Consider the following 14,168-nt stretch of genomic DNA (forward strand, 5'->3'; position numbering starts at 1 on the left):
TGCTGAAGGGAGGACAGCTCATAATAATGTCTGGAACGGAGCAAATGGAATGGCATCAAACACATGGAAACCATTCCACTAATTCTGCTCCAGACATTACCACGAGCAAATCCCCCCCAATTAAGGTGCCACCAACCTCCTGTGGTCTACATACACTTGACACGTGACCAAATATTTTTCATTTATCACACTGCATTGGTTTGGGCATGAAGGCTCTCACAGGGTATCTCATAGAACTCAACTACACGTGAGAATGGAGAGACTTTTCATCAAAAAACAATAATGGATATAGTGGGCTTCCTCACTCCATCCACCATGCGGGTCAGTCGGTGTGCACCAACCACTTAATCCAATTCTTTACATACACTATACACTACCAGTCAAAGGTTTGGACACACCTACTCATTCAAGGGTTTTTCTTTATTTTTTTACTATTTTATACATTGTAGAATAATAGTGAAGACATCAAAACTATGAAATAACACATATGGAATCATGTAGTAACCAATAAAGTGTTAAACAAATAAAATTATATTTATATATCAGATTCTTAAAATATTGCCTTGATGACAGCTTTGCACACTCTTGGCATTCTCTCAACCAGCTTCATGAGGTAGTCAGCTGGAATGCATTTCAATTAATAGTAGTGACTTGTTAAAAGTTAATTTGTGGAATGTATTTAAGTTTAAGCCAATCAGTTGTGTTGTGACAAGGTAGGGGGGGTATACAGAAGATAGCCCTATTTGGTAAAGGACCCAAGTCCATGGTTGAGAGAATGCCAAGAGTGTGCAAAGCTGTCATCAAGGCAAAGGGTAGCTATTTGAAGATTCTCAAATATAAAATATATTTTGATTTGTTAAACACTTTTTTGGTTACTACATGATTCCATATGTGTTATTTCATAGTTTTGATGTCTTCACTATTATTCTACAATGTAGAAAATAGTAAAAATAAAGAAAAACCCTTGAATGAGTAGTTGTGTCCAAACTTTTGACTGGTACTGTATATATAAAAGTATGTGGACACCCCTTCAAATTAGTAGATTCGGCTATTTCAGGCACACCCGTTGCTGACAGGTGTATAACATCGAGCATACAGTCATGCAATCTCCATAGACAAACATTAGCAGTAGAATGGCCTTACTGAAGAGCTCAGTGACTTTCAACGTGCCACCTTTCCAACAAGTCAGTTCGTCAAATCTCTGCCCTGCTACAGCTGCCCCGGACAACTATAAGTGCTGTTATTGTGAAGTGGAAACGTCTAGGAGCAACAACGGCTCAGCCGCACAAGCTCACAGAACAGGACCGCCGAGTGCTGAAGCACGTAGCGTCAGCACAATAACTGTTCATCGGGAGCTCCATGAAATGGGTTTCCATGGCCGAGCAGCTGCACACAAGCCTAAGATCACCATGCTCAATGCCAAGCGTCAGCTGGAGTGGTGTAAAGCTCGCCGCCATTGGACTCTGGAGCAGTGGAAACGCATTCTCTGGAGTGATAAATCACGCTTCACCATCAGGCAGTCCGGTTTGGCGGATGCCAGGAGAACGCTACCTGCCTGAATGCATAGTGCCAACTGTAAAGTTTGGTTGAGGAGGAATAATGATCAGGGGCTGTTTTTCATGGTTCGGGCTAGGCTCCTTAGTTCCAGTGAAGGGAAATCTTAACACTACAGCATACAATGACATTCGAGACGATTCTGTGCTTCCAACTTTGTGGCAACAGTTTGGGGAAGGTCCTTTCCTGTTTCAGCATGACATTGCCCCCGTGCACAAAGCGAGGTCCATACAGAAATGGTTTGTCGAGATCGGTGTGGAAGAACTTGACTGGCCTGCACAGAGCCCTGACCTCAACCCCATCGAACACCTTTGGGATGAATTGGAATGCCGATTGCGAGCCAGGCCTAATTGCCCAACATCCCTGCCCGAACTCACTCATGCTCTTGTGGCTGAATGGAAGCAAGTCCCCACAGCAATGGTCCAACATCTAGTGGAAGCCTTCCCAGAAGAGTGGAGGCTGTTACAGCAGCAAAGGGGGGTCCACTTCCATATTAATGCCCTTAATTTTGAAATGAGATGTTTGACTTGCAGGTATCATGTAGTGTATATCCTTTGCTTTTACTTCTATCACCACCCCAGAGATAACACAAAATAAGGCCACTTCTCGTTACTCTCATTGACGCCACCTCATCCAACACATCCACAATTTTTATAGAGACTTCAATCGGTTCTCCCAGGTAACAACATCGATACAAAACCCTTACTCCGACCAAAAACGAATCAGAAGTAGGCTTGAATTGACTAGATTCTACTACCACTTTACTTATCTTATTTCCTTTTGCATGCGCCACGGTAATCCAAGTCTTCTCACACTCATCTACACTCGACACGCCATCTGATTCAAACATAACATCCACTTCCGCCATTTTCTCCCTCCAGACAGTTTGTTCCTAGAAGACCCAACCGGATGCCGTTGTTATTGATCTTCTCATAGCTAGCCTGGCTCGCTAGCATTATAAAATAATGTTGTATAACCAAAAGTAGCTACTAGCTAGCTAGTACCAGCTGTCTACTTAGCTAACGTACTCACCAACACCAGTGGTTTGACGGTTGACAGTCAGCAGAAGTGACCGTGTCGGATGTAATCCGTTTCTAGTGATCTTGCAATATTGTTGAAATGCACTGGAAGTTTGCACAAACTTTATGGAAGCCCATTTTCACTCCTATTTGCTGAGTGAAATGTGCGTGCGTTGCACCGATATGCAGACTAGACAAATGTCTACATGGTAGCAGGGGGGGGGGGACCACAACGCATTGGCTCTGGGCAAATTGAGCATCATTGGCAAAAGTGGGCATGCAAGTAATCCATACCCAACCCTCCAGTAAGTGGTGACGAACTCACTTACAAAACTCAGTTTGGGCGAGACTGACTTTATGACAAAAATTATCCTATTTACACTTTGTAGTCAATTTTGACACTAGAATGAATGTTTCTGACTCATATCGATGCCACATAAGCCTTTTAAAACCACAGAAGTTGGTTCTAAGGGGCAGTTGGCCTTTAAACTTGGAAATCAATGGTTTTGGTTTAGCATACATTTTAAAGTGTCTCAGCATAATTCCGTTGCCGTGGAATTGCCCTATAGCTTCCAACTGCCCACTGAACAATTGATCAAACACCGGTTACACCAGGTGAAAATGCTATTCCTCCCTTTTTTCTAGTATTCTAAGATGATACACATAAAGTGATATGGCTTTAAGTGTTATGGGTTTTATTTCAATACATTCAAGCAGCTGTTGGCTAAACAGAGGTTAACAGGCTCATTGTCAGCCGGCTACTGTTCCACATAAATTAAATAGGCTTCTTTTCATTTAAAATTTTCTAGTTTGAAAAGTATTTATAGCCTTTTCCCGCGAGAATGAACATTATTTGCATCTTCTAGTGATCTACTGATAGGACAGGTGCCTGTCAATCACAAAGCAAGCGATGACAGGGAAACACTGCTGGTTTGTCAGTCTGTTGTCTGTCCCGCTTCTCGGTACCTGTGCTATTTTTGTGCCTTGTGGTTGGCTGCAGTCAAATTTATTTTCACGGAAGAGGGAGCGCATGATGCTTTTTAATCGTCTCCTGTGAGTGAATTTACACATCCAATGTAATGTAAGTGGTAACGATGAGTTGAAATCCACTTAATTCTTGTTTTGTGGCACATTCATTTATTTTCTTTCGCGTTTCCTAGGCCTATAGCCAGCCACGGAGTCGATTGACGACCGAACAGCTTGTGTTGACTAGTTAATAAAAGGTGTCGAACTGACTGAATAAAGTCAATCTCCTACAGTGAGGGAAAAAAGTATTTGATCCCCTGCTGATTTTGTACGTTTGCCCACTGACAAAGACATGATCAGTCTATAATTTGAATGGTAGGTTTATTTGAACAGTGAGAGACAGAATAACAACAAAAAAATCCAGAAAAACGTATGTAAAAAATGTTACAAATTGATTTGCATTTTAATGAGAGAAATAAGTATTTGACCCCTCTGCAAAACATGACTTAGTACTTGGTGGCAAAACCCTGGTTGGCAATCACAGAGGTCAGATGTTTCTTGTAGTTGGCCACCAGGTTTGCACACATCTCAGGAGGGATTTTGTCCCACTCCTCTTTGCAGATCTTCTCCAAGTCATTAAGGTTTCGAGCCTGACGTTTGGCAACTCGAACCTTCAGCTCCCTCCACAGATTTTCTAAGGGATTAAGGTCTGGAGACTGGCTAGGCCACTCCAGGACCTTAATGTGCTTCTTCTTGAGCCACTCCTTTGTTGTCTTGGCCGTGTGTTTTGGGTCATTGTCATGCTGGAATACCCATCCACGACCCATTTTCAATGCCCTGGCTGAGGGAAGGAGGTTCTCACCCAAGATTTGACGGTACATGGCCCTGTCCATCGTCCCTTTGATGCGGTGAAGTTGTCCAGAAAAACACCCCCAAAGCATAATGTTTCCACCTCCATGTTTGACGGTGGGGATGGTGTTCTTGGGGTCATAGGCAGCATTCCTCCTCCTCCAAACACGGCGAGTTGAGTTGATGCCAAAGAGCTCGATTTTGGTCTCATCTGACCACAACGCTTTCACCCAGTTCTCCTCTGAATCATTCAGATGTTCATTGGCAAACTTCAGACGGCCCTGTATATGTGCTTTCTTGAGCAGGGGGACCTTGCGGGCGCTGCAGGATTTCAGTCCTTCACGGCGTAGTGTGTTACCAATTGTTTTCTTGGTGACTATGGTCCAAGCTGCCTTGAGATCATTGACAAGATCCTCCTGTGTAGTTCTGGGCTGATTCCTCACCGTTCTCATGATCATTGCAACTCCACGAGGTGAGATCTTGCATGGAGCCCCAGGCCGATGGAGATTGACAGTTATTTTGTGTTTCTTCCATTTGCGAATAATCACACCAACTGTTGTCACCTTCTCACCAAGCTGCTTGGCGATGGTCTTGTAGCCCATTCCAGCCTTGTGTAGGTCTACAATCTTGTCCCTGACATCCTTGGAGAGCTCTTTGGTCTTGGCCATGGTGGAGAGTTTGGAATCTGATTGATTGATTGCTTCTGTGGACAGGTGTCTTTTATACAGGTAACAAGCTGAGATTAGGAGCACTCCCTTTAAGAGTGTGCTCCTAATCTCAGCTCGTTACCTGTATAAAAGACACCTGGGAGCCAGAAATCTTTCTGATTGAGAGGGGGTCAAATACTTATTTCCCTCATTAAAATGCAAATAAATTTATAACATTTTTGACATGCGTTTTTCTGGATTTTTTGATGTTGTTATTCTGTCTCTCACTGTTCAAATAAACCTACCATTAAAATTATAGACTGATCATTTCTTTGTCAGTGGGCAAATGTACAAAATCAGCAGGGGATCAAATACTTTTTTCCCTCACTGTACATCCCTTTGCTATTCATAAATGTTACAAAGTAGTTATATGTCCATGGTATTGCACCGGGACAAGTAAACCAAATATCTTGTTTGTATTTTCCTAGGATTCGAAGCCTTTGTTGAGATTTGCTAGTGACCGCTAAAGTGACTCGTCAGTGTAGCCTAGTGATGCGTTGTTCGCGAACGAACAGCTCTTTTTGAACAGATCGTTTAGGTGAACGGAACCAAATCGCATCGGTGAGAGAGCCGTTCATTTGGCTCCCTCATTTGCATACTGGAAGGCTACTACTGCACAATATTTTTGCTTAAGTTTTTGCGACAATAAACTCAATTGAAAGAGTAGACTAGATGTAGTTTTTGTGACTAGATCACTACTAATCTACGTCCTTCCCTCCCGCAGTGATTGATTGACAGGTCTGAAACCCTACCAACTCTGTGACTCACAAACATCCTGCCGCCTCCGCTGACAATTCCACCCACAGTGATTGATTGACAGGGCAAACTGTTAAAGGTGTAGTTCACCCACATGACACATTGGTTTCCCTACACTAAGTGTCCACAGCAGCAGAGTCAATAAAATACATAATTTGAAGAACAAACATCATTGTGGCAATACTCGGGCATAATATGCCAGTCATACTCTCTGAAGATATACACACCCCTTGACTTTTTCCAAATGTTGTTGTGTTATAGCCTGAATTGAAAATGTATTTAATTGACATTGTGTGTCACTGGCCTACACACAATACCCCATAATGTCAAAGTGAAATTATGTTTTTAGAAATGTGTACAAATTAATTGAAGCTGAAATGTCTTGAGTCAATAAGGATTCAACCACTTTGTTATGGCAAGCCTAAATAAGTTCAGGAGTAAAAATGTGCTTAAGTCACATAATAAGTTTCATGGACAATAATAGTGTTTAACATGATTTTTGAATGACTACCTCTCTGTACCGAACACATACAATTATCTGTAAGGTCCCTCAGTCGAGCAGTGAATTTCAAACATATTCAACCACAAAGACCAGTGACGTTTTCCAATGCCTCGCAAAGAAGGGCACCTATTGGTAGATTTAAAAAAATATTTTAAAAAATACATTAAATATCCCTTTGAGCATGGTGAAGTTATTAATTACACTTTTAGATGGTGTATCAATACACCCAGTCAATACAAAGATACAGGCGGAAACCATTCAGGGATTTCACCATGAGACCAATGGTGACTTTAAAGCAGTTACAGACTTTATTGGCTGTGATAGGAGAAAACTGAGGATGGATCAACAACATTGTAGTTACGCCACAGTACTAACCTAAATGACAGAGTGATAAGAAGGAAGCCTGTACAGAATAAAAATATTCCAAAACATCCATCCTGTTTGCAATAAGGCACTAAAGTGAAACTACAGTCGTGGTCAAAAGTTTTGAGAATGACACAAGTATTGGTCTTCACAACGTCTGCTGCTTCAGTGTTTTTAGATATTTTTGTCAGATGTTACTATGGTATACATTTTTAAAATTTTTTTTAGTCATTTAGCAGATGCTCTTATCCAGAGCGACTTACAGGAGCAATTAGGGTTAAGTGCCTTGCTCAAGGGCACATCGACAGATTTTTCACCTAGTCTGCTCGGGGATTAGAACCAGCGACCTTTCGGTTACTGGCACAACGCTCTTAACCACTAAGCTACCTGCCGCCCTGATGGTAGCGCTCACCTTGTCTTCTCCGGACAAGCTTTTTTCCGGATGCCCCAAACAATCGGAAAGGGGATTCATCAGAGAAAATGACTTTACCCCAGTCCTCAGCAGTCCAATCCCTGTACCTTTTGCAGAATATCAGTCTGTCCCTGATGTTTTTCCTGGAGAGAAGTGGCCTCCTCGCTGCCCTTCTTGACACCAGGCCATCCTCCAAAAGTCTTTGCCTCACTGTGCATGCAGATGCACTCACACCTGCCTGCTGCCATTCCTGAGCAAGCTCTGCACTGGTGGTGCCCTGATCCCGCAGCTGAATCAACTTTAGGAGACGGTCCTGGCGCTTGCTGGACTTTCTTGGGCGCCCTGAAGCCTTCTTCACAACAATTGAACCTCTCTCCTAGAAGTTCTTGATGATCCGATAAATGGTTGATTTAGGTGCAATCTTACTAGCAGCAATATCCTTGCCTGTGAAGCCCTTTTTGTGCAAAGCAATGATGACGGCACGTGTTTCCTTGCAGGTAACCATGGTTAACAGAGGAAGAACAATGATTTCAAGCACCACCCTCCTTTTAAAGGTTCCAGTCTGTTATTCTAACTCAATCAGCATGACAGAGTGATCTCCAGCCTTGTCCTTGTCAACACTCTCACCTGTGTTAACGAGAGAATCACTGACATGATGTCAGCTGGTCCTTTTGTGGCAGGGCTGAAATGCAGTGGAAATGTTTTTTTGGGATTAAGTTCATTTTCATGGCAAAGAGGGACTTTGCAATTAATTGCAATTCATCTGATCACTCTTCATAACATTCTGTAGTATATGCAAATTGCCATCATAAAAACGGAGGCAGCAGACTTTGTGAAAACTAATATTTGTGTCATTCTCTAAACCTTTGACCACGACTGTACAAAAAATGTGGCAAATAAAGGTACTTTATGTCCTGAATGCAAAGCGTTATGTTTGGGCAAATCCAACACAACACAACACATCACTGAGTACCACTCTTAATATTTTCAAGCATGGTTGTGGCTGCATCATGTTATGGGTATGCTTGTCATCAGCAAGGACTAGGGAGTGAATAAAAATAAATGGAATAGAGCTAAGCATGGGCAAAATCCTAGAGGAAAACCTGGTTCAGTCTGCTTTCCAACAGACACTGGGAGACAAATTCACCTTTCAGCAGGACAATAACCTAAAACACAAGACCAAAAATACATTGACATTGAATGTTCCTGAGTGGCCTAGTTACAGTTTTGACTTAAATCGGCTTAAAAATCTATGGCAAGACTTGAAAATGTCTGTCTAGCAATGATCAACAACCAACTTGACAGAGCTTGAAGACTTTTAAAAAGAATGTGCACATATTGTACAATCCAGGTGGTGATTCTAGGTGATCCTAACATGTATTGACTCAGTGGTGTGAATACTTATGTAAATTAGATTTTTCTGTATTAATTTCTAAAAATATGTTTTCACTTTGTTATTATGGGTTATTGTGTGTAGATGGGTGAGCTTTTGTATTTTTATTTAATCCATTTTGAATTCTGGCTGTAAAACAACAAAATGTGGAATAAGTCAATACTTTCTAAAGGCACTGTACTGAAGGCAGTGTACTGATACCAGAAAAGAACCCAGAAGTCATTAAGTTAAATTACAGTTCAGACTAATCATGGAAATATGGAACCCGCATCCCAGAGGCTCCAGTTATCTTATGTAGCCTTAACCCTAGCCGATGGGTATCGCATGATGCAAATGCCTATACCTATAGCTACACAACAGACTGGGTTAAATATGGACTCAATTCGGATTTAAAGGACCAACTTTGATTTTAGGGTGAACTGTGACTTTAAGCCGTAAAGAGCCTAACTAACCTTGAGTTCCTAGTCTATAATCCAGTCAGGAATACATTTCTCTGACAAAAAAAGGAAAATAATGTGTCTTTCTTCAAAGTGTGCCCTTATCTTAAATTAGTCCTGTCAGAGAGTTGGCTGTTACAGCGTTTTAGTGCACGGCTTCTGTTCTGCATAATGAATGAATGTAAACCAGCCTGAAACTTGGCACCTCAGCAGCCTAAAGTACTCTCAGGAGCTGTCATAAACAGTCAGATATATTGGGCTAATAATCATTAGTGTACAGTAAATGTATTGAAATAGTGAGGTGACAAGGGTGTGTTTTAAAAATGGTTTGTGTTTGGCATAACTTTAGAACTATTCTGGAGGGTAAAGTGTTCCACGAATGATTCCTCAAACTATAACTCATCCATCATCAACGGAACTAATTCACATTGTCTGCCCTGCCCTTATCTGGTTCAACAACTTTAACCCAAACCTTGAGTAGCCCATTATGTTGTTCATATGCGCTGAAGCATATCTGTGCTGTCTGTCCTGCATCAACCTTTTAAACGTTCTCCCCTGTCCTGTAGAAATGACCTACAAATCCAATCATCTCATCGTACAGGGTGCCAGTGTTGGACAAGGCGGTTACTGTCAGACAATAAGTTGATGGTCAGAGTCAGGAGCACTTTGTTTTGAAAACACCACCGTGTCCTTACTCAAAACAGACATCACAACCAGACTTACCACAGCTACGGTAGGCCTAGCCAAGGCCCTTCCTGGCTCCTGCCCTGTGTCAATCATCTTACCCATGGCTAATGCCAGTCTGAAGCTGAGGATGCAGAATGGTGCACTTTTAAAACATAAAGTACAGTTTCATTGACGAAACAGGAAGAGATTGCACTGTGAAGTTACTAAGAAGGAAACCTCCCAGCAGATCCCTTCTGACTACTACCCATGGCAGTGTCCCCAGAGGTTCAACACTAGCTACAGGTAGTGGAATGGAAAGAGAAAGAGAGAGAGCTTTTAGATAACGCTCCTATTCACCTGCTCTCTAGTCTGAGTGGATGGACCCAGCCTGGGGGAGAGGGAGAGAGAGAAGGAGAAAGAGATGGAGCCAGAGAGAGAGCAAGAGATAGAAGGACATGGGCGGCGCATTTCCCTACACGATTTGCCCGTGTTTAACCCGAAGACTCAGACCTTTCTGTTTCCATCTATGCGGGCCGGCACCCGTGTCTCACTGGGCCATGGCGCCGGCGGACCTGCTTTCACCTGGGGCCAAAGCCAGGCCACTGGTACTTTTCAGCTGCATTTACATAACAATGGCTGATTGAACTTTAACATCTTCTTATAAAGCAACTGTCTTGATGCTGCAGAGGTTGTTGATTCTGCTCTCCCCAAGTTCTTAATATCACACTCCTAATAGAAACACAATTACACTGGAGTTTACATTAACATAAAACACAGGCGACACACTGGTGTGGGGGTAAGTCTCCATAGAAATGCGGCATTAGTGGGGGAAAGCCAGACATCTTCACTGGGCTCCAGCTGTCAATACTCCACTGACCCTGAGCAAACTACAGGAGAGATGAAGAGAGAGACGAGGAGTGAATGGAAGGGAGAGAGCGAGAGAGACTGAGGAGAGAGAGGGGGATCAGAAGAGTCCACGCAAACCACAAACTACCCTCCATATGTGTGTCACCAGAACCACACAGATCACAAACCAGGCCTAAGCTAGAGGTTGCGCCAATATTTTCAGCCTGTGTATCCACAGACCAGGCCATAGCCTATTATAAGGGTATTTTAAACCGCAGGCTGCGCCAAGCAAAGCCCCATACACTCCCTCTGTGAGTGGGTTTATTTTGTATGGAGCATGCTGCCTTGTGATTGGCTTAAAGAGCATGTGGGAGGGAGAGAGGGGGTTGGAGGATGCTCGCAGCTCCTGACCGACCCTGAGTCATGTGGGTGTTGCCTTGGCAACCAGGCAGCAGCTACATTTGTAATGCAGGCAAGCAGGGATTTTTTTTATGAGTGATTGGTGGAGTTCCAACCTGTCTTTAACACAGTCGCACTGCCTAGTGCAGATTATCAGATCTCGCAATTTCCTTAGAGAAGTGTTTAAACATCTCAGGAACCACATTAATATGATATAGTAATCCTTATCATATGTGCCATATGACTTTTATAAATATGACCTGGATTTCTGAACACAACTTCAGAAAATAGCCAGTGAGTGATTGATGGTTCTTGGACATTCAGCTCTATAAAGATTGCGTGTGAAAGGGATTCTAAACAGTGGTAAGTGGAGAACTGCTGATTTGATAACATCTGTGGTCGGATTCCTCTGGTATAGCTCTCGTCATTGAGCCTCGCATGCCACAAAACTGTCCATTGTGGTAGAGATTAGAGGCCAACAATCGCATACACACACACACACACACACCTGGGCACTGATGGATAGATAACAGGGAAAGTTTGCTTCAGGAGGAAGTGGATGTAATGGCAATTGATGCCACTATGTTTAGTCTCTGTATGAAAATCTGATGGTTAGATTGGAGATCTGTAATGTTACATGGAGAGACTCCCCTAATTTCAACACAAGTTGTGGACTTAGTGTTCAGTGAGTTAAAACATTAAGGACAACAGAGAGACATGGTGATGGAAAACTATAATGAAGGTCATGGATTAGTACACTGTATAGCACATCAATCTTTTATTTCCATTGGTTCTACATTACTGCTCACTGACCTTCCATACATAGCCTGACTCTACAGTAACTATTCTCTGCAGTCTGATCTGGTGTGAAGCATAAAGTACAGTTAACAGTCCACCCTCCCATAACATATCACCACCCTAATCACTCTGATTACACCAGTCTATGTGTTAAATAACAGCTGCCAAATCCCCACCACTCCCCTCTGCTAACTTAATTAACTGGTTAAAACAGGGAGGAGAACATTCACGCTGTCCTACAGAAGAACCCTGGGATGCCGTGAGAATGAAACCAGCTCTGAGCTATCGCCAAGTAATTAATTGTGCTTTCCCCTGCGGACTCCTCTCCTCACCAAGCAGATAGTCATCTAAGGACTGAATCTCCATGAAATGAGACCTGTTTAAAGGCACACCGCCTGGCTGCCATACTGGAGGCTGCTGTTTTGGGGGTTTATTGCTGAGGACAGAAAAACCTGAGCTATAATAGTGTGTATCTTTGTTGAGGGACTGCTGGATGGTGAGGCTGAGCTGTGAGAAAGTTCCAGAGGGGAGGAGAGACCCTGAGACTAACAAGCCCAGGAAGAGCTCACTCTGGCCAGGCCAGGGCTGCTCCCCAGGGGCCCTCTCACTCATGGTTCAGTCAACTTAGTCCAACCAAGGGTTTTTTCAATGCCAAGTATTTTTTAATGGCAGTTTCCATTAGAGAGGACTATAGATAGTGATGTTGAGATCGAAACCACAAACCAAACGTGTCTCAAGCTCTTTCTCTTGAGTGCTTCTCAACCTCGTCTGTGGATCTGCACCAGTCCCTCAGATTGTTGTCTGACACTATCAAATCAAATTGTATTTGTCACATGCGCCGAATACAACAAATGTAGACTTGACCGTGAAATGCTTACTTACGAGCCCTTTCCCAACAATGCAGTTAAAAAGTACGAAAATTAAATAGTAACACAATACAATAACAATAACGAGGATATATAGGAGGAGTACCAGTACCGAGTCAGTGTACTGGAGTACGAGATAGTTGGGGTGATTGATTGAGGTAATATGTACAGTACCTGTCCAAAGTTAGGACACACCTACTCATTCCAGGGTTTTTCTTTATTTTTACAATGTTCTACATTGTATAATAATAGTGAAGACATCAAAACTATGAAATAACACATATGGAATAACTTAGTAACCAAAAAAGTGTTAAACAAATCAAAATATATTTTATATGTGAGATTCTTCAAAGTAGCCACCCTTTGCCTTGATGACAGCTTTGCACACTCTTGGCATTCTCTCAACCAGCTTCACCTGAAATGCTTTTCCAACAGTCTTGAAGGAGTTCCCACATATGCTGAGCACTTGTTGGCTGCTTTTCCTTCACTCTGTGGTCCAACTCATCCCAAACCATCTCAATTGGGTTGAGGTTGGGGGATTGTGGAGGCCAGGTCATCTGATGCAGAACTCCATCACTCTCCTTCTTGGTCAAATAGCCCTTACACAGCCTGGAGGTGTGTTGGGTCATTGTCCTGTTGAAAAACAAATGACAGTCCCACTAAGCGTAAACCAGATGGGATGGCGTATCACTGCAGAATGCTGTGGTAGTAATGCTGGTTAAGTGTGCCTTGAAATAGTAAAAATAAAGATAAACCCTTGAATGAGTAGGTGTGTCCAAACTTTTGACTGGTACTGTACATGTAGGTTTGGTTAGGTGATTGATTAAAGTACTATGTATATGTAGGTAGGGGGTGAAAAGCAGAAAGTCTGGGTAGCCGTTACTAAGTCTGTTCTCAATAGTTAGTTCTAATGTAAGCGGCTCTACAAGAAGAATCGTAGCATTGCCGCTACAGTCAAGTCTAGTGTGAGGAGTAGCCTACAGTTAAGACTGACAGATTTGGTAAGCGGTTTGAATTGAGCTGAGTTTGTAGGGATGACCAGGAAGAGGAAGTCATTATGTTTTGCATGTTGTGATCATCATCAGCGGGTATCCAAGACGGTAACCAAAGCATGCTGGGACATGACGTCATGCCCCAAAGGACAGACAGACACAACCCTGGCGCTTTCCTGTTTTAGTAGGTTGGCAACCTAGCCAGCATAGTTCAGGTGTTGGTCTGCCATACTCACATTACAAGCATGTAGTCCCAGTAGAGAAGCTCTCCTTTTTGATCATCAACACAGTGATAATGTCCGCTGGGTTGCTGTTTTTCGACAGTGTTTGTTTTATCTCAAAATAAGGTTATCATTAGAAACAACACCATGTTTTGGTATTTTTCCCTTCATTCAACCAGAAAAGCTTCATACAAGTGGGCCGTGCCCACATGAGCATCTGTTGTGTGTGTGTGTGTGTGGGGCTGTGGATGTTGGTACTGTGTCCGTGCTTTCTGAATGGGGCTCCTGCTCCTCACTGCTCTCTCTTATCGAGGAGAATGAATTCAAGTGGCTCGTGATTGAGGTGCAATTTGCTGCCATGATGAAATGTGATCCATAAAAACCAAAGTAAGGGCTCTACATCTCCTAACAGAACCAATTAT

General features: G+C 42.8%; 1 protein-coding gene across 1 annotated transcript in view; it reads left to right on the forward strand.

Annotated features, from left to right (window-relative positions):
• Window positions 1-206: 206 nt before the first annotated feature.
• The window catches only part of LOC311099411 (homer protein homolog 1-like), a gene marked incomplete at both ends in the record, with an annotated part of 43,733 nt that continues 29,771 nt past the window's right edge, over window positions 207-14,168 (forward strand). The window contains one exon of the mRNA XM_084140105.1: window positions 207-247. Coding sequence (XP_083996231.1) covers window positions 207-247 — 41 coding nt within the window. The remainder of the gene's footprint in view (window positions 248-14,168) is intronic.

Source organism: Coregonus lavaretus (genome assembly GCF_964263955.1).
Source record: "Coregonus lavaretus genome assembly, chromosome: 24".
NCBI classification, from domain to species: domain Eukaryota; kingdom Metazoa; phylum Chordata; class Actinopteri; order Salmoniformes; family Salmonidae; genus Coregonus; species Coregonus lavaretus.